Genomic DNA, 21,156 nt, shown 5'->3' with positions numbered 1-21,156 from the left:
CAGCATTAAGGCTATGGTTTCTCCTAACACCTCTCTCAAACAGAAAAACACCAGAGCCAGGTTTCTCTCTCTCTCTCTCAGACAAGGAGACGCACTATAACGAGTGAGGCAGCTGAACTGATCAGGACATCTACAGAGCTCTACAGACTCGTCCTGCAGGGAGGAGCTTCTCAGGGAGAGGCCCAAACTGATCCTGGAAGCTGGTACAGGATCAGTTACATGATGAATGAACGCTACCAAACGTTTCTATGGGATTTGGTCGAGGTTTTCAAGTGCTTCTCTGAGAACGGTGGAAGATAAGCAGTGAGCAAACCATGAGCTAAGTAAGAGATTGGGGGCATTTTCACATTATCTGAGCACACTCAACCCCAAAGTCTGGTTTAAAGTGAGTACACAATCGTTCCGCACACAGAAACCATGCCCAAGTCCACTTGAAGAGGTCTACAGTCTACCCTGGCATCTCTCCTTCTCTTGGATTTAATGCCGGCTCACAAACTAGATGCATACTGCCCCATGCTGTATCGGAGGGGTAAATACGCAAACTTACCCAAGAATGGAGAACAAAAAACAATGTGATCACTCTCCAGCGGGGGATGGGGGTGGGGGAGTAATGGGGGGTAGCAATTGTTTCTGGGCGCGGTACGAAGCAATCGTGTCTAATGTGAAAATGCCCTTAGAGTTGGATCATTAGGAGACCAGTGGAGAGCGGGAGAACTTAGCAGAGTGCAGCACTAAAACCAGTCGCTGTGGTTGAGGGACGTATTTCAGGCTCCTGAAGTGTTTGGTGTCGGAACAGAATATTTATTGCAGCTGAAACTTTTCTACTCTGAGGTTTGTTTTTACGCTTAGTGTTGGAGTGTCTCAGCCGTTCGGTCAGGATGAAAAGACGAATCAGACCAGGGACCACATCATAATCTGTCCAGATAGTCTCTCTCCATCTCTGCATCCTGTCTCTCTCTGTCTCTCCCCCTCTCCCTCTCTCTCTCTCTCTCTCTCTCTCCACCCCCTCACTCCTTCTTTCCTGCAGTAGCTCGCTATTCTCTCCTCTCTTAAGCTGAAGAGACTAAAAATACCAAATCTCTGGAAAGAGAGGGAGCGAGAGAGAAGGGGAGAGAGAGATGTAGAAGAACCAGAAGCAGAGCACTCTTTCGTTACGCAGCATTTTCACCCCCACAACAAGTCGAACATTACAGATCATTTCTCTCGCCCACACACAGACATGGCAATTCTGCATCCTTTTTTTTTCCTTCCTCGGTGCAAGGTTTCGGCTGTTGGAAAATAATTTGTACCTTACTGTTGTGCTGATGAATGACATCATCCAGCGTGAGTCAGTCCTGCTCTCGAAACCTTCATTATCACGCAGAACAGAAGAAAAACCAGAAATGTGTTGGGAAGATTGTAATATTTACAAATGTGTACGGAGCAGCTGGAGTGGGTTTTTTTTATTCTTTTCTTCCCAGTGCCAGGCTGCTGACTGAGTGAATTCTGATACGTACGCTACAGCAGAAGATTAGCAGTCAGGAAATAAACAGCTTAGATCCATTTATAACACAGAGAGAGGAGAAGAGAAGGTTTAGGATCGGAGAGCGGAAAGGAATCCGAACAGAAGACGAGAGAAATGAGGAGCAGGAAGGAGGAAGAGAAGGAAAAGGAAATGACCAGAGAGACAGGATAAGAGAGAGAGAGAGAGAGAGAGAGAGAGAGAATGTAACAGGAAGAAGGTGAAGGAAACGGGAAGTGATCGGGAAGTGGATAAGGAAAGAAATTAAACGGGAACAGGGGAAAGGAAACGGTGAACCTTACTGACATTATAGGAACAAAGTAAAGGAAAAGAAAAAAGTAGAAAATTAAAGTAGAGTTTTAAAATTGGCAGCAGGAGAGTAAGAGAGGAGACAGAGAAGAAAATGGCATGAATGAAAAGAATGAAAAGCAAAAAAGACCGCAGAGAAAACATGAGGAGAGGAAATGAAAGCAAATATCACGAAGCAGAAGATAAAAAAAAAACAGAAAGAGAAGGAAGGGATAAAGAAAGAAGATGTGAGACGGAGGGACTGGAGCCGAGAGAGGGTGTCTGATTGCTGCGTCGATATCTCTGCTGCTTTAAATGGCATCACCTCCATGTTCTCTGTGCTGCTGCTGCTTCTGTTTTCACTCGTCCTTCACATCTCAGCTCGGACTCATCGATACAGGGATATTGATCAGAGGAGGAGATGATAGTCAGAGGGAGAGAGAGGGAGAGAGGGAGAGAGAGAGAGGGAGAGATAGAGGGAGAGAGAGAGAGGGAGAGACAGAGGGAGAGAGAGGGAGGGAGAGAGAGTGAGAGAGAGAGAGAGAGAGAGGGAGAGAGAGAGGGAGAGAGAGAGAGAGGGGGGGAGAGAGAGGGAGAGAGAGATAGAGGGGGAGAGAGAGGGGAGAGAGAGAGAGAGAGAGAGGGAGAGAGAGAGAGAGAGAGAGGGAGAGAGAGAGGGGGGGAGAGAGAGGGAGAGAGAGATAGAGGGGGAGAGAGAGGGGAGAGAGAGAGGGATAGAGGGAGGGAGAGAGGAAGGGAGAGAGAGGGAGAGGGAGGGAGAGAGAGAGGGAGAGATAGAGGGTGGGAGAGAGAGGGGGAGAGAGAGAGGGAGAGAGAGGGAGAGATAGAGGGTGGGAGAGAGAGGGGGGGAGAGAGAGGGGGAGAAAGATAGAGGAAGAGAGAAAGAGAGAGAGAGGGACAGAAAAAGAGGAAGACAGAGAGAGGGAGAAGGAGGGAGAGATAGAGGGTGGGAGAGAGAGGGGGAGAGAGGGAGAGAGAGAGAGGGAGGGAGAGAGGGGGGGAGAGAGAGGGCGAGAGGGAGAGAGAGAGAGGGAGGGAGAGAGGGGGGGAGAGAGAGGGGGAGAGGGAGAGAGAGAGAGGGAGGGAGAGAGGGGGGGAGAGAGAGGGGGAGAGGGAGAGAGATAGAGGGAGAGAGAGAGATAGAGGGAGAGAGGGAGAGAGAGGGAGAAGGAGGGGGGAGAGAGGGGGGAGATCTGCCCTTCTTCTTTCATATCTATCTACAAAAGAATTTCACTCTCTTGTCTGATACACTGACACAATACACACATCTCTCTCTCTCTCTCTCTCTCTTTTTCTCTCTCTCACACACACACACACACACACACACACACATTCTCTCTCTCTCTCTCTCACACACACACACACACACACACACACACATTCTCTCTGTCTGTGAGCTGCGTCACTCCGTCTTCATCTGCCTCTGTAATAAATGTTTAACCTGACTCCTGTCTCACACACAGCTCATAACTCTCAGGTGGTGAAGGTCAGGTGTGTGTGTGTGTGTGTGTGTGTGTGTGTGTGTGTGTGTGTGTGTGTGTGTGTGTTATTTTTTTTTTCGTATCGTTTAATGTAGATAAACAAGAAATAAAATTCCAGCTCAGGTCCTCTTGTATATTTAAACAGTGATGTTTTTTTCTCTGAACACTTTTGCTTTGGAGTCTTTTAGACTTCTTTAGATTTTTTTTTATTTGTTGATTTTTTAAAGATGGAAGTTACGATTTCTTTTTAATTTTTAGTTAGTCGGAATTCAAAAGATAAAAAACAAAAATAGAAAGTTGTTGTTGGTCTTTCGTCTGCTCTCGGCACGGGGTCGCCGCGGCGGAGCGTCCGATCCGCACACAAGCCTGGCGCGGGATTAACACCGGATGCTCTTCCTGACCCAACCCTGCCATTATCCGGGCCTGGGACCGGCACTACATGCATTGGCCTTCTGAGTAAAACAATTTATTAATTTCCTCTTGGCACCGGCTACTTTACCAAACCGAAATTAAATAAATGAAAGTGACTCTAACAGACTAAATCCTACACTAAACTTAAACTCGGCCCGGCTCGGTTTGTTCACTCATATGTCGAGGTATTTTTGGAATAGTTTCAGTTCTTAAGGTTAAAATCCGCGAGGCGGGTCGTTCGTATGCCGAGGGATCACTGTAAATAAATAATGTTTCAAATCAATGCAATTTTACTGTCTGGTAACGTCTAAAGATTAACGTCCGCATCTTTATTTATTACCACAAGCGTGGTTGTGTCTCCCTCCCTTAACTCTTAATTAATGTCGTTATATCACTTAAGAGTTTTTATCATGTTTTTGTGTCAAGCAGAACATTAATCTATTCAGCGTTTGCAAATTACAGCCCTTAGAAGTGCACACTCTTTAAAAAGGGATTAAATATCTAATGAGTGTTAATCAGTGAGAGATTTCCGGAGTTAATAACGCAATCAGGCTGCGTTTCTCTTAATATTTAATTACAGCGTGACATTAATTACACTCTGACATCAGGAGGCTGGAGGATTCAGTTTAACCTGTGGCTTCAGAATCAATGAAACCCAACATTTTTATTCTTTCAGTTGTAGCACTCTTTAGGAGTGTGCTGACAAGCCCTAATCCCTAACCCCTAATCCCTCACCCCTTCACTAAACCCTTAACTGTCAACCTCTAACCCTAACCCGCAAACTCTTACTTTAACTCACTAGAACTTTCCCGGTAACTGTTAACCCCTGGCCCTTAACTCTTAACCCCTAACCCTCTCATCCCTACACTAACCCCTTAACCCCTAGCCCTCTCATCCCTACACTAACCCCTTAACCCTTACACTAAGCCTTAACTCTTAACCCCTAACCCTCTCATCCCTACACTAACCCCTTAACCCCTAACCCTCTCATCCCTACACTAACCCCTTAACCCCTAACCCTCTCATCCCTACACTAACCCCTTAACCCCTAACCCTCTCATCCCTACACTAACCCCTTAACCCCTAACCCTCTCATCCCTACACTAACCCCTTAACCCTTACACTAAGCCTTAACTCTTAACCCCTAACCCTCTCATCCCTACACTAACCCCTTAACCCCTAACCCTCTCATCCCTACACTAACCCCTTAACCCTTACACTAAGCCTTAACTCTTAACCCCTAACCCTCTCATCCCTACACTAACCCCTTAACCCTTACACTAAGCCTTAACTCTTAACCCCTAACCCTCTCATCCCTACACTAACCCCTTAACCCTTACACTAAGCCTTAACTCTTAACCTCTAACCCTCTCATCCCTACACTAACCCCTTAACCTCTAACCTTCTCATCCCTACACTAACCCCTTAATCCCTAACCCTCTCATCCCTACACTAACCCCTTAACCCCTAACCCGCTCATCCCTACACTTACCCCATAACCTTTACTGTTACCCCTAAACCTTACCTTAATCCTTACCCTTTACCCTATCCTCTTACAGTCACTTGCAGTCACAGCTTTACCTCTGCCTGTTACACCACACTGACACTGGAGACTCCTTCCACTGATGTTATGAATGATTACATACAGTACACACTCTAATTCATTTATCTTCAGCATTCTGCAGAATTCTCGCTGATACAGGTGAGACCTGATGTCTGAGAATAAAGGCCTTTACAACAACATCACAGAGGCTGCGTCTCAGTGAAGGTTATAATGCATGGATCCGTTTCCTCTCCACTGTCTTCTTCTCATCCTTGATCTTCTCATTCCTTCAGCCTGAGGAACTCACCAACGTGCTGGAGGTCTGCAACATCGTCTTCACCAGCATGTTCACGCTAGAGATGATCCTCAAACTCACGGCGTTCGGCTTCTTCGAGTACCTGAGGAACCCGTATAACATCTTCGACGGCATCATCGTCATCATCAGGTGGGTGAAGGTATAATGTGGGTAAATTCTTATTAAACTGACCAGACGGTTCTGTGAGGTGTTTTACACACGTCAGGATATAAAACACAATAAAATCCTAATGAACTGATGAGCGAAATAAAGAATGGACCTAGTGAACGCTTCATAAAGTCATTGTAAACTTTACGGAATGTCATCTTTTACTTCTTTAAACCACTTTGTATACATAAAAAAGCAGATATTGAGCTGAGTCGAGGTTTTAAAAATATGTGTGTGTGTTTGTGTTTGTGTGTGTGTGTGTGTGTGTGTCAGTGTGTGTGAGATCATCGGCCAGTCGGACGGCGGTCTCTCCGTCTTGAGGACCTTCAGGTTGTTGAGGGTGATAAAGCTGGTGCGCTTCATGCCCGCTCTCCGCCGGCAGCTTGTGGTCCTCATGAAGACCATGGACAATGTGGCGACCTTCTGCATGCTCCTCATGCTCTTCATCTTCATCTTCAGGTGAGGACGTGTGCGGTTAAACATGTCACCTGATGTGTCCCAATGAACTTTAAGGTTCTCTTTAAGCCTAGCAGATCAGCACCACTGGTGTGAAGATTCACTCTGCTAACATCCAGGTGATGTCAGCGGAGTAAAGCTCAGGAAATCCACTTAAGCAGCCACAGAACCCGAGTCTGAACTTTCCTCATGTAAATATTGACGTAACTCTCAGTCCGAAGATGCCGACTCTGAAAACAATCCATATATAATATAGAGAGGTTTACGATATAGCCATCATGATATGATGTGTGTGTGTGCATGTGTGTGTGTGTGTGTGTGTGTGTCTCAGAGAGAGAAAACAAGCATATTAGCTGCTGCCCATAGAGAACTGAAGGAGATGAATGGCAGCCAATATAATAACACTGAATCCCCCATACACACACACACACACACTCACACACACACACACGACCCTGCAGTGCTGCAATTCTTGCTGAGTGCTCACAGACAGCTGGGTTCCCACACCGGATTGAGTGCATTAAACCGCGCGGCCCATCCGTCTCTCCCCTCTCGTACCGCCGCGTCCCCGAACCCTGATGAATTTACACTCGTCTAAACGAGCCTCAGATTTATGACACTTAAACACTGAGCTCACACAACTCACTACTGCACAGCATCTACACACCTGCGTGCACAGCAAAAATTACTCATCTACACCACCGCTCTAAAGTTTGTACACCCCTCTCTAACTCCACGGTCGTTCCTGATGTTTATTTCTCTCTACACTGTAAAACAATACTGAAGGTGTTTATTATCCCAAACACACAATAATCTCCTCTGAACAGTTGATATTGAGATGTTTATCTGCTCCTTCTGCTCTGTAAAGCTTCATAACGGCTCTAATCTGAGGTGCTGGTTGTTAATTGGTGATTTCTGAGGCTGGTGACTCTAAATGAACGTCTCCTCTGCAGCAGAGCTCAGTTTTGGTCTTCATGAGAGACAGGTTCATCATGATGGGTTTTACAAACGCACTCGACACGATACTGTTCTTGTAGGAACTGTTCCAGAACAGCTGACCTTCATGTCTTAAAATAACAACCAGCTGTTAGTGTTGTTTCCTAATGACTGAATGTCACGTGTGTGTTATTTCATCGTTTTTAATAAAATCCAGAATTGTCCTAGAATGTAGAAAATAAATCCAAACTTGTGTCCAAACTTTTGACTGATATTGTACAAACAATAAAAAATATATTAAATAATGTAGAATCACTTCTTGATGTTTTATTTCTATTTCTATTGATTTCATTATTATTATTATTATTATTATTATTATTATTATTATAGAGTACATATAATAGTGCATGTCAATCTTAAGAAAATAAAAGAGAGCTGAGAATCACCTAATTGTGTTGTTGTTGTTGTTGTTGTTGTTGTTTCAGTATTTTGGGGATGCACATATTCGGTTGTAAGTTCAGTCTGAGGACGGAAGCTGGGGATACGGTTCCTGATCGGAAGAACTTCGACTCTCTGCTCTGGGCCATCGTCACTGTGTTTCAGGTAGAAACATCACAGGGACGGCACTTAGGATCAGACCCGGGCTCAAAACCTGAAAAAACAAAAACAAACTGATATCAAAAAGAAAAGAAGGAACAGGATTGGAACCTGAAAGACAGAAAAAGACTTTGGAATTGGATTTTGATTAGATGTTTGAAAGAAATAGATTTTTTTTTTTACTGTAATGCATGTATGTATAATTTATACCATATTATTTTTAGAGTGGGCGTGATCTGTGCGTTAAGGCTCAGAGTTCTTTAGCTCTAAAATTTCTCCTGCTGTTTTTTTTCTCACAAAATCCTTCAGTTAAAGTCAGTTCATTTAAAAACACATCCCTTTTATAGTAGACGAGTCTGCACTGTGCATCGCTATCGACTGATCGTCCAGGTCTCAGTGTCAGCATCCGTATATGGATTAATAACACACACACACACACACACACACACTCCTGATCCGATGGCCTCACATGAGTTTACTCAGCGACTCCACGTGCCGTACGTGACTGAGGCCGTGTGTTCCTGCTTCCTCTCTGTGTCTGTGTGCAGATCCTGACTCAGGAGGACTGGAACATGGTTCTGTATAACGGCATGGCCTCCACCTCTCCGCTCGCCGCGCTCTACTTCGTGGCCCTGATGACGTTCGGGAACTACGTCCTGTTCAACCTGCTGGTGGCCATCCTGGTGGAGGGCTTCCAGGCTGAGGTACGCCGCTCGCTCTCCAGGCATTCTGGGTAACTGGGCTGTGCAGTGAGAACATACAGGGAGTGGATATAACAAACCTGCAGGTCCAAGACGCTGCTCAGTGCGCCGCACGACTTCACAATGTCTTTCCTTCTTAAAAATGAGTCTTTATTCAACAGCAGATACTGTATATAAAAATGAATAAATATTACATGGTAATAAAAAAAAATAGAAAATGCCGAACTCCGCAAAGGCTTAAAGAGGTCCTGTTATGCTTTTTCAAATATTTTCTTTCATGCAGTGTGTCATGTAGCTGTATGTGAACATAAACTATCTGCACTATCTGTGACGCTGACAGTGCACCATAAATGGAGTTTTTGTCTATAAAAAAAAAGAATCGGCTCACATTCGCCTAAACGAGTCGTTAGCAAATCTATTTTTACTCTGTTACGGATCCACGTCACTCCGTGACATATTTGCATAATGCCCCTCCCCACGTTCTACGTCACAAACAATAGTAATGATGGAGCAGCGCTGCAGTGATTTGTTTGGACGAGAGAAGGAGAGATTGTTGTGGATCATTTTCTTGCGAAGATTTTTTAACCGTATTATCTTTGACTGGACATATTCCCCGGACTTCTCACCCTCCGTCATCGGCCTCTCGGACTTCATTAACCCCGGTGGGACCGAACTATACTCGGTATACTCGGATAACACACATACAATAAACACAGACTTCAGACATTTTTCACTCACTCGCGTTCACATACACATACCGTTTATTATATATAGTTTGTAAATATTGTTTACATCTTTGTCTGGTTGTAGTGCACCATTTTCGTTTACTTTATTTGGTTTTGTATAATACACCTTTACTTTATCTACTTGTTTGTGTTTGTCCTTTTTGCTCACCGGCCTTTTAACACAACACCGATACAAAGATAAAAGACCTCTGGATTTTTGTAGCCACAGTTAATATAAAATTAGCTGGTCGTTACGCGGTAAAACCGACGCCATCTTTTCTATGTATTGACGCGTCTCCAGAGCCGTTGTTCAGTTATGGTCATGGGCGTTTTGTTTTCCGACACACGATGTAGCGGTAGACCAATCATAAATCACCGCGCCATCTGACCAATCACAGCAGTGAGACCTCACAGAAAGGCGGGGTTTAGACAGACTGAATCTTCCAACTGCTTCACATGAGTCATTTACGAATCATTTAGAAATGGGGGAAAATTAAATCTATTTTTTCGGGGAAAACTAAAGTGTTTTTTGGCCTTGCATACATGTAAACGTGTTTTAAGAGACTCATTAAGCAATATAAGCACTTTAACTTTAAAAATTTAATTAACTATCATCAAATTTAAAGCAGCAGATAATTTATTAAAATAACTATTATTTATTTATAAAAACTTTGAGCCAATCAGGATTTAAATTTTGAATTAATTTCAGGTATTTTTATATGCTTATTATAAAGTTAAACTTTGTGCTTTAAAATAAATTCACAAAATAAGTGCTATATGATTACATTTTAAATACCAAATTCACTTGTTAGTTGATATAATAACTTGACATTATAACGTTACAGCAATTTGCTTTCTGAGCGCTGATTCAGATTAGATTCACATCAGATTTTTAATTTACTGTACGTCAGTTTGCTTTACTAATGACTTTAATCACTGGCATAAAGTAAAAATAAATAAATCACAGAACATAATCACAATCACAAAATTAAAACCCCAGTCATCGACTCTTAGTAAAAAAGTTATTTAAAGGCTCCTATCCACTTAAATGTGTTCTATAAAAATATTTTACAAAATAATGAATAAGCAAACATTCACACTGCACACCGACTGCACCCAGTAACACACACTCGTAGAAAGTAACAGGTCCTTACGGGTTCCTTAAGGCTTCACTGATTATGACATTAGAATTTTATCCTGATAGAAAGTCACTCAGCCATACAGTTCTCTAGAGAAACAGTTCTAGATTTTGTAATGTACTGTAATGTCAAAATCATTTCTATTGTATTGTGATGTTAAATAAATAAATAAATAAAGCAGAATAACATTGTAACGATCAGATTATTTAGATGAACTGAGTTACACTAAACGAGAGATCTTTATCTTGGTGTCGGTTAGATGCTTTAAAACCCGTGAACAAGAAGGACACCACAACGACCAATTAGCAAAAAACCCAAAAGTGTATTATACAAAAAATAAATGAAGGGTGCACCAAAACAAAGAAAACAATATTTACAAAATGTATACAAATTAAAGCTGTGTGTGTGTGTGTGTGTGTGTGTGTGTAGAATGTCCAAAGTCCAGGTTATTGTAAGAGTGTGTGTGAAGAGAGATGAATCGGTCCCACCGGGACCAAGAGTGTTCTTACGAAGGTATTGCGGACCGAGGGAAAACCCGCAAGGCACCGTCTTCGCAGGACTCTTTGTACTCTGTTAAAAGTTAAAACACAGCGCTGTATCTCTATAGTCAGAGATACAGTGTCATTCCCCGGGCACGCTTTACATGCAGGTCAGGTGACCGTATACGTCACCGTTTTCCCGTGCCGTCTGGCCGCCGACTCTCGCGAGAGCTCGAGTGGGAAACAATGCACCAGCGTCTGTAGGCAAATAAAACCCTCTCTGGCATGATTAATAAGGCGACGCAGCTTATTTTAACATTGAGCTGGCTTACTTACACCCTATAAAGTGCCCTTAGATGTGGCTGTGCTCCATAGATACCCCCCTCCCCCCGCCGCCGCCACCACTAGCTTAAAGCGTGAGAGGAAAGCCTCTGTATTAGCACATATAAAAATCACATGTGGGTTTTAGTGAGTTGCCTCATGACACTGAGTGTAATTTGTGTAATTTCTTGGTCCCGTTATAGAGAATTTTGCTGTGCAGAGGAGGGTGGGTGCGTTTAGCCAAACCAGTTTGCCCAGTAGCATGTGCGCCTTGCCCCGCTGGAACCTGCTGGTGCTGGCTTGTTTGACTTACTGGGTGGTGTGTTTCTTCCTCCACTGTGTTTCTTGGGCTGTGACAGCAGATGCTGCTTGGTCAGGAGTGGGTAGACAGTCAATGCGTCGAGCCAGTGGTCCCTTGAGTGGTCCGCCAAGCGATAGCTCCACTGAGGGTGTCCCCGGTGTTTCACGATGGGCGGAGCTAAGAGTATAGGAGAACTCCGGTAGCCACTGGACCCCATACTGCTGTTGTTGAGCCTCTGGCAGACTTTACATGACTTGGTGTAAGGCCATACATCCTTGAGCGAAGGACGGCCACCAGACAACAGGGTTTTTCCCCCATGTTTATGGTAATGGCGCATGAACTTCTGGGTTAATGATTACGGGATCACTCAGGTTGATCTGCAGCTCTTCTGCAGTTTGTTGGTGAGTGCTCGGCCCTGCGTCTCTCAGGGTTTGAATTGATAATTTTTTTTTGGCTTCTAATTTGGGCTGCACATGATGCAGGTAGTCAGACAGCAGGAGTAGGTTATCTCCTCAGGGAGCATGAGGAAGTGGGATTTCAGGCTGTGGTCTACCTCTGAGACGTGCAGGTGGAGGGTGAGGGTAAGTGGGGAAGTGGGGCAGAGACATCTCTACAGCCAGGTCACGGACACACCAACACCCACAGTAACCGCTCCACTCGCTGTTTAGTGTTTTTCACTGAAATCTCTCCCCCTCTCTATCTCTCTCTCTCTTTATCTCTCTCTCTCTCTCTCTTTATCTCTGTTGTTAAACAGGGTGACGCTAACAGATCGTACTCAGACGATGACCGTTCCTCCTGCAACTTTGAAGAAAAAGAGAAAGATCCTCTCCAGCTGTCAGGTGCGCAGAGCTGCAGATCTCTAACGTCACTCCAGATGCCATCTGCGCAACACTCTCAGTCTAACATTCTCATTTTTATTTTGCTCTGTTTTTGTTTTACCTTTTTTTAACTAATCAGTGGTGATGTTTTAAAGCTTGTTTAATTATCACATAAAGAACTTCAGAAATGGTCTCAGCTTTAAAGTAAATGAAGCGATGCTTGCAGATGGACCTCCTGACCATTAGATGGTGCAGCTACGAGCATTTAAGAAAAGTTCAGAGCTTATGGAAAGCATGACGTTTTAAACTTTGCAGGTTCCTCTTTGTATGAAACTCTTGCTCTAATTCTGGATCTTCTGCTTTACTAATGATGGAATTAGTTTCTACATTCTGCCCTTCACCTCCTGTATTTTACAGTATTTCCACTCAGTCTTCTGGTAAAGTTGTGTGTAAAGGTTTTCATGGCCAAACTGAGCTCTACTACATGTAACATGAGTGGAGTGGGATTGTTTATCGTAGCGCACAGTGCAAGCAGAATTAGCGTTTTATTATCATTAGCATCATCCTGTTTGATCCGTATAAACATTCTTCCTGTTCTTCACCCAGATCCTAAAATCTGCACTTTGACCCCTAACGGGCACCTGGACCTGGCGCCGATGCCCAACGCCCTCGGAGTGTACCCCGCTGAGCGGCTAAGCTTCGCTCTGGGCTCCAGGAAGAACAGTGTGAGTTCCCTTGGGAGAACCGGTCTGGAGCAGAGAACCCTGGTAAACACTCGCCCTGCAAAAAAATGTAAAAGACACAGAGTTATAAAAATCACCACATGCCACTTAAAGCAGCCCAGAGAGCGCGCGGTAATTAGCCGTCCGTTCTGTCTGCATGGATTAGCATTTAATGCAGCACTTACCTAGCACTTAGTGCTCTGGACCCACAGATTAGCATTAGCATACACACAGCGCTCAGCTGGAGAGGCACTTGTGAATCCGAAAGCGACCTGTTGTGTTAAAGTCGATGATCGTTGTGCTGTTGGAGAGGAGGATCATTGATAAAACAGGACGGCTTTCTCTACGATAATAAAAAAGTGTGAATATAAACAGAGGTGTGTGTTTCTGTGTAAATGTTTTTGTGGTTTTCGTCTCCGCAGTGTGCAGCTGGAGGTTCTCTGTACACTTGGACTCAGCCGGCTCCGGCTCCTCAGGGCTCGTGGAGCCGCAGGTCCAGCTGGAACAGCGTGGGGCGGCCGAGCCGGAGCGTCGGGGTGGGCACAGGGGGCAGTCTGAGGGTGCGAGGCCCTCACTCGTACCAACCTGAGCACGAATCCCTCCTCTCTTCTCCTCCCCTACACCCTCCTCCTCCTCTTCCACCTCCTCCTCCGCTCTTCTCCAGACATTTTGTACCCCAGAGGGATCGCCGCGCTCTCTCTCTGGAGCTCCCTGAACTGCTCCAGGTCCCCGGGGCTCCGCCCACCTCGTTGCACTCACGCCAGCGCAAGAAAAGCTTCTCAGGAGGACCGACAGGAGCGGCCGAACATCTGGACTGTAACGGCAAGACGCCGGCGGCGCAGCAGCAGATCTTCAGCGAAGTTTATCCGCAAGTCAACACTCGCAAAGACCGAGACGACCTGGAGGACGAGATCGACTACGTGAGTGACGCCTGTGTGACATCACCGCCAGACCATGTGTTGTGTGTTAATTACCACTGAGTAGCTTTTTAAGGGTTTACGTGTTTACGAATAAAAATAACACACAACCGACAGTCACATGTAAATATTTACACTCGCAGTAGGGTGGAAGGGGTGTGGTTTATTACTTATTAATTATATATATATATAACACATATTAATACATTCAACATTATATCTTTTAATAAAAAAAATAACATATTTAATTTTTAATGTTATAAAATGTAGTTTTAATGATATGTGTCACCCAAGAGGCAAGTTCTTTCTTTTTTTCAGAACAATGACCGATTTTTATCTACCAAACAATCGCACTGAATAATTCATGGACGTGCTGTGGAGGAGAGCGAACAGATGGCGGAGCGCTCGTGCGCTTTAATTTACAGCCACTCGCGTGTTTGCGCGTAATTACAGAACAACGTTGCGCTCCTCTGCCGGGAGTCACGCCGCGCCGCGCGGCCGTTCAGAGCACGAATACGTTCCTCAGCGTTCGCTAATTGCAGAGGAATTAACCTCAAGTCTCATTTACAAACTCCTGCTTAATAAAGGTGGGGGTGGGGGGGCAGTGGGGGGGGGCAGGTTTTATTAATGTGTTTATTAAAAACAAATTTTTTGCTTTTCTGTTCTGTGTCTCTGTGCAGAGTTTGTGCTTCAGGATCCAGAAGATGATGGAAGTCTATCGTCCTGACTGGTGTGAGACGAGAGAGGACTGGAGCGTCTTTCTCTTCTCCCCTCAGAACAAGTCAGTTTCTACTCGTTAGCGTAAACGAGTCGTGATTATACGGAGCGTTTTAATAACCGCGTCGATCCCGCGCATGTTTTACTCGGTGTAATGCTCCGTATGTACGCTGTGTGTAATTACACTTCAATTATTATTATTATTAATATTAATACATATAGTCACATGTGTACATCAGCAAGCTTAGAAAATGCTTAACTGTGTTGTTTGAGTGCAAAAGTTTGCGCCCCCTAGCTTCCTGGTGGGAAAACTGTATCTGTTTACATTAAATAGCGTCACTGATTAAATCCTGGAGGAAATTACTGTTCAGTTATTAATCCTGTATCTGAATGTAGACTCTGACCGCATGTCACGCTGAAACTAATCTCAGGCATAAAAACCGCACGCAGCCTCGGGGACGTCGGGGACGCTGATTTAGCGCGCGGTGCGAGTCTCACGCGCTACACCTGAGTGTCTCGACCTGCGACCGTCTCGCCTCGACGAGACCGTATGTTTATAAATGAGCTTCCTGTATTTATGTATGTATTTATTTTAGACAAGATGTGGTGTGTGTGTGTGTGTGTGTGTGTGTGTGTGTGTGTGTGTGTGTGTGTGTGTGAGATTCAGGACTGAGCTCATAAAAGATAAACACTATTTATAAAGCGTGAGAGCGCGCGACAGGGTGAGTTACACCCAACACAGCTTCATCTTCTGAGCTTCAGGTTAGAGATCCACACACACACACACACCCACACACACACACACACACACACACACACACACACAGAATCAATAGTTGTGTGTGATAGCTTGTCAGTTCCTAGGAGATGCCTTTCATTAGGTTATCGATCAGCTTTAGGACGACAGCGTGCAGTTATTCTTACCTTTAAGCATCAAGTGTGTGTGTGTGTGTGTGTGTGTGTGTGTGTACTTCAAGCACTTTTTATTTCACTAAGAGTTAATAAAGAGTTAATAAAGGGTTAATAAAGGGTTAATAAAGCATATTTATGGGAACAGGGAGCAGAGCATCATGTCAGATACTGTCCTATAGACTGGAGGTCATGTGACCTGGGCGGAGCCGTCTGTGATTTATTTTAATTTTGCACAAATAATTCTTATATACTTGTATGTTTTTTGTGTATTATATATTACACTTGTTTCCCTTCAGTCATGTCAGTTGAGGCGCGGTCTGACGATCGCTCTGGTGTAACTAAACGTCCATTGTGTTATTATTGAATGTTCTATCTTTCCATTTACTTTGTTTGTTTATTTGTTTGTTTGTTTCTCGTTTTTATTCCATTTTGTTTCCTCGGTTTGTTTTGGCGGCTCTGGCGCTCTCTGTAGAGTTCTGTTCCGCTCAGCGTTTCTCTCTGGCTTCCTTTTTGCCTTGTAATACATTTTGATATGCAAATTATCCTGATGATTCTATGAATATGCAAATTAGTCAGTGATGTGACTTTGAGACTTTTAATAACGTTATGAACGACTTTCAGGCCTGAGGGAAGGAGGTTTTTTTCAGGTGGTGCAGTGTGTATGTGCCTGTGTGTGTGTATGTGTTTGACCTTTTGATTGTGTGTGTGTGTGTGTGTGTGTGTGTGTGTGTGTTCAGGTTCAGACTGATGTGCCAGTCCATCATCGCCCACAAGCTGTTCGACTACGTGGTTCTGGCCTTCATCTTCTCTAACTGCATCACTGTGGCTCTGGAGAGACCCAAAATCCTCCAAGGCAGTTTGGTACGACCCACATGCTAATGCTAACCGCTAACAAATTTGTAATGCTGTGGTTCAGTTCAGTTCAGAAGAGCTTTATTGGCATGAATGTTAACAAAAGTATTACATTGTTGCCAAAGCCATTAGAAAACATTAATTACATTAATCTGAATTTATAAACCTATACAGTATAAACATATTAGATATGAAAGAATATCATATTAGTTAGACATAAACAAAATAGTCATTTCCCCCCCAAAAAAAGAAAATATAAAATTAAATAATTAATTAAAGAAAAAAAAAAAAAAATAAAAAATAAAAATATATATATATATATATATATATATATATAAACAAAATAAAATAACAATAATAAATAAATAAAATAAAAATAATAAATAAACAAAAATAACATATATACATATATACAATAATAAAAAATATATAACATCAATATTAACAACAATAACAACAACTATTTAAACATTAGAGATGTACAACGGTTCTCTATGAGGAGTCTGTAAAGACCACGAAGGGTAACTCTATGTCTATGTATTTCACTTTACTGTTGGATCATCACTCATCTTCTATACTGCTTTATCCTGTATTCAGGGTCACGGTGTGTGTGTGTGTGTGTGTGTGTGTGTGTGTGTGTGTGTGTGTGTATGTCACACTTTCTCTGACTCCATCACAACTTTATGATGACGTCAGAGCTGTCTTCCTGTAAAGGATGGGAGGGGCATCCTCTCTCTCTCTCTCTCTCTCTCTCTATCTCTCCTGTCAGTCACATCATAACCCCTCCCCCTCCGATATCACGTCATGATTTATGTAACTGATTAATAATTTAACCTAGTAATGCTTATAGACCTGTGCATTATTAATATGCAAAAACTAAATAGTTTATGAACATAAACAATAAATATTACTGATATTGTATGAGCAAAATCAGACAGATAAGTAACACGCGTGTGTGTGTGTGTGTGTGTGTGTGTGTGTGTGTAGGAGAGGCTCTTCCTCACCATCTCTAATTACATCTTCACTGCTATCTTCGTGGGTGAGATGACTCTAAAGGTACGTGTGATGTTTCTGATGTTTGTGTTACAGTTAAATCGAATGACTGAAGTGTTTCAGGGTAAACACACAGCGGCGTCGCGCCCCTCTCACACTCCCCCCCCACCCCCTCCCCCCTCCTCCTCCCCCACTCCAGGTGGTGTCGATGGGGTTGTACCTGGGCGATCAGGCGTACCTGCGCAGCAGCTGGAATATCCTCGATGGTTTTTTGGTGTTCGTCTCGTTGGTTGACATCGTGGTGTCGATGGCGGGCGGAGCTAAGATCCTGGGGGTTCTCAGGGTTCTCAGGCTCCTGCGCACGCTGCGCCCCCTCAGGTACGTTGGATGAACTGCAGGATGTGAAGCAGTACATTCTTAACAACAGATCACATGGTCTGTTCAGCAATGTTCTCCTTTTTAAAGTTATTTACTTAATGAGAATAAACTATAAACTAAAGTATGATTATCAGCTCCGTCAGTGTGTGTGTGTGTGTGTGTGTGTGTGTGTGTGTGTGTGTGTGTGTGTGGTGTTGGGGTCTCAGTCTGTACAGAAACATTTTTCTCTGGGTTTATTGATTTATTTCCTGCTCCACCTGCCCCTTAGCTGTGGTCCTGTGTTTGCTCTCAGGGTTATCAGTCGAGCTCCGGGCCTCAAGCTGGTCGTGGAGACTCTGATTACGTCTCTGAAGCCCATCGGGAACATCGTTCTTATCTGCTGCGCTTTTTTCATCATCTTCGGTATCCTCGGTGTTCAGGTACAGAGCCTGGGGCCGTTCTCTCTTTCTCTCCAGCTTCCTTCTTTATCCCTCCTTTCGTTCTGCTCTTTCGCTCCATAAACTCCACTTTACACACATCAGCCATGTTCTTCTCCTCGCTGTTTCTTGTGTTTGGTGTGTTTTCCTCTTCTGCCCTTTTCCTTTTGTCCTGCCTCACTTTGTCATGTGACAGAAAGCAAGCGAGTGACCCTGACCGAGCTGATTAAGTCTGTCTGTTTCACCTCGACAGCTTTTCAAGGGAAAGTTCTTCTACTGTCTGGGTCTGGATGTCAGGAACATCACCAACAAGTCTGACTGCCTGCTCGCTAATTACAAGTGGGTTCATCACAAGTACAACTTTGACAACCTGGGACAGGTGAGCTCCGCCCTCGCACTCTCCACTTCAGATCACATTCTCGTCTATTTCTCTCTTTCCCTCCCTCCCTCCCTCCCCCACTCACTCACTCTATCAATCCCGCACTCTTCCCTCTCTGAATCACGCACTCTTCCCTCTATCACCCCCTCACCCCCTCACTCACTCACTCCCTCTATCACCCCCTCCCTCACTCACTCACTCACTCACTCCACCCCTCCCTCGCCCACTCACTCCCTCTATTACCCCCTCACTCACTCACTCCCTCTATCACCCCCTCACTCACTCACTCCCTCCCTCCCCCACTCACTCCCTCTATCACCCACTTTATCACTCATTCACCCACCCACTTCCTCACTCTATCAATCCCGCACTCTTCCCTCTCTGAATCACGCACTCTTCCCTCTATCACCCCCTCACTCATTCTCTCACTAACTCACTCACTCACTCACTCACTCACTCACACACTCTCTCCCTCACTCCCTCCCTCCCTCACTCACTCACTCACTCACTCCCTCCCTCCCCCACTCACTCCCCCTATCACCCCCTCACTCACTCACTCACTCACTCACTCCCTCCCCCATTCACTCCCCCTATCACCCCCTCCCTCACTCACTTACTCACTCACTCCCTCCCTCCCCCACTCACTCCCCCTATCACCCCCTCACTCACTCACTCACTTACTCCCTCCCTCCCCCACTCACTCCCCCTATCACCCCCTCACTCACTCACTCACTCCATCCCTCCCTCGCCCACTCACTTCCCCTATCACCCCCTCACTCACTCACTCCCTCCCTTCCCCACTCACTCCCTCTATCACCCCCTCACCCACTCACTCCCTCTATCACCCCCTTACCCACTCACTCCCTCTATCACCCCCTCACCCACTTACTCACTCATTCACCCCCCCACTCACTCCCTCTATCACCCCCTCACCCACTTTATCACTCATTCACCCACCCACTTCCTCACTCTATCAATCCCGCACTCTTCCCTCTCTGAATCACGCACTCTTCCCTCTATCACCCCCTCACCCCCTCACTCACTCACTCCTTCTATCACCCCCTCCCTCACTCACTCACTCACTCCCTCCCTCCCTCCCTCCCCCACTCACTCCCCCTATCACCCCCTCACTCACTCACTCCTTCTATCACCCCCTCCCTCACTCACTTACTCACTCCCTCCCTCCCTCCCCCACTCACTCCCCCTATCACCCCCTCACTCACTCACTCACTTACTCCCTCCCTCCCCCACTCACTCCCCCTATCACCCCCTCACTCACTCACTCACTCCATCCCTCCCTCGCCCACTCACTTCCCCTATCACCCCCTCACTCACTCACTCCCTCCCTTCCCCACTCACTCCCTCTATCACCCCCTCACCCACTCACTCCCTCTATCACCCCCTTACCCACTCACTCCCTCTATCACCCCCTCACCCACTTACTCACTCATTCACCCCCCCACTCACTCCCTCTATCACCCCCTCACCCACTTTATCACTCATTCACCCACCCACTTCCTCACTCTATCAATCCCGCACTCTTCCCTCTCTGAATCACGCACTCTTCCCTCTATCACCCCCTCACCCCCTCACTCACTCCATCCCTCCCTCCCCCACTCACTCCCTCTATCACCCCCTCACTCACTCACTCCCTCCCTCCCCCACTCACTCCCTCTATCACCCCCTCACTCACTCACTCACTCACTCCATCCCTCCCTCCCCCACTCACTCCCCCTATCACCCCCTCACTCACTCACTCCCTCCCTCCCCCACTCACTCCCTCTATCACCCCCTCACCCACTCACTCCCTCTATCACCCCCTCACCCACTTACTCACTCATTCACCCCCCCACTCACTCCCTCTATCACCCCCTCACCCACTTTATCACTCATTCACCCACCCACTTCCTCACTCTATCAATCCCGCACTCTTCCCTCTCTGAATCACGCACTCTTCCCTCTATCACCCCCTCACTCATTCTCTCACTAACTCACTCACTCACACACTCTCTCCCTCACTCCCTCCCTCACTCACTCACTCCCTCACTCACCCTCACTCATTCCCTCTATCACCCCCTCACTCTCTCACTCCCTCACTCTCCCTCACTCAAGTATTTGACTTGAACCCAATTTTTTACATTTTAAATTACCAGTGTTTATTTAAATATTTCTAAATTTCTAAAGTAAAACTTACATTTTGCAAAGTAAAAACATTGCTATAATATTTTCTACACTGATATTTTTCACCCTTCAGGTCCATGTGACGGTAATCCGTGCCGCTCTGACTTGTCTTGTTCTCATGCTTTATTACCCCCAGGCGCTCATGTCTCTGTTCGTCCTCGCTTCCAAGGACGGCTGGGTCAACATCATGTATCACGGCCTCGATGCGGTCGGTGTGGACCAGCAGGTACCTTCTCACCCACAACCCACCTCAGGGTGCCATTACTTTCACTCTCACATGGTCTGATAATAAACCTTTTATAACAGAACGTGTGTTAATGTCTGAACCAGAGTGAAACCTCTCTTTGAGTCTCTTTGTATTTTAAATCAGTTAAAAGACTTTTATTATTATAATGAAGACAAAAGCTGAGATGTTCTTATGCAGATACAAAACAAACCTTCAGTTAACTTTAATTAAACATCATCATTTTTTTTTAATTATGGCAATTTATAAAGATTATTAATTTTT

General features: G+C 45.1%; 1 protein-coding gene across 1 annotated transcript in view; it reads left to right on the top strand.

Moving 5' to 3' along the window:
• The window catches only part of LOC128544524 (voltage-dependent T-type calcium channel subunit alpha-1I-like), a 110,526-nt gene that overhangs the window by 64,292 nt on the left and 25,078 nt on the right, over positions 1-21,156 (top strand). Inside the window, exons 10-23 of the mRNA XM_053514698.1 lie at positions 5,539-5,690; positions 5,982-6,167; positions 7,586-7,703; positions 8,246-8,401; positions 12,118-12,202; positions 12,788-12,948; positions 13,326-13,823; positions 14,501-14,601; positions 16,187-16,310; positions 17,289-17,357; positions 17,494-17,672; positions 17,965-18,091; positions 18,342-18,467; positions 20,785-20,874. Of these exons, the coding sequence (XP_053370673.1) occupies positions 5,539-5,690; positions 5,982-6,167; positions 7,586-7,703; positions 8,246-8,401; positions 12,118-12,202; positions 12,788-12,948; positions 13,326-13,823; positions 14,501-14,601; positions 16,187-16,310; positions 17,289-17,357; positions 17,494-17,672; positions 17,965-18,091; positions 18,342-18,467; positions 20,785-20,874 (2,172 nt within the window). The remainder of the gene's footprint in view (positions 1-5,538; positions 5,691-5,981; positions 6,168-7,585; positions 7,704-8,245; positions 8,402-12,117; positions 12,203-12,787; positions 12,949-13,325; positions 13,824-14,500; positions 14,602-16,186; positions 16,311-17,288; positions 17,358-17,493; positions 17,673-17,964; positions 18,092-18,341; positions 18,468-20,784; positions 20,875-21,156) is intronic.

Source organism: Clarias gariepinus, chromosome 16 (genome assembly GCF_024256425.1).
Source record: "Clarias gariepinus isolate MV-2021 ecotype Netherlands chromosome 16, CGAR_prim_01v2, whole genome shotgun sequence".
Taxonomy (NCBI): Eukaryota; Metazoa; Chordata; class Actinopteri; order Siluriformes; family Clariidae; genus Clarias; species Clarias gariepinus.
This window is presented reverse-complemented; position numbering and strand designations above follow the sequence as displayed.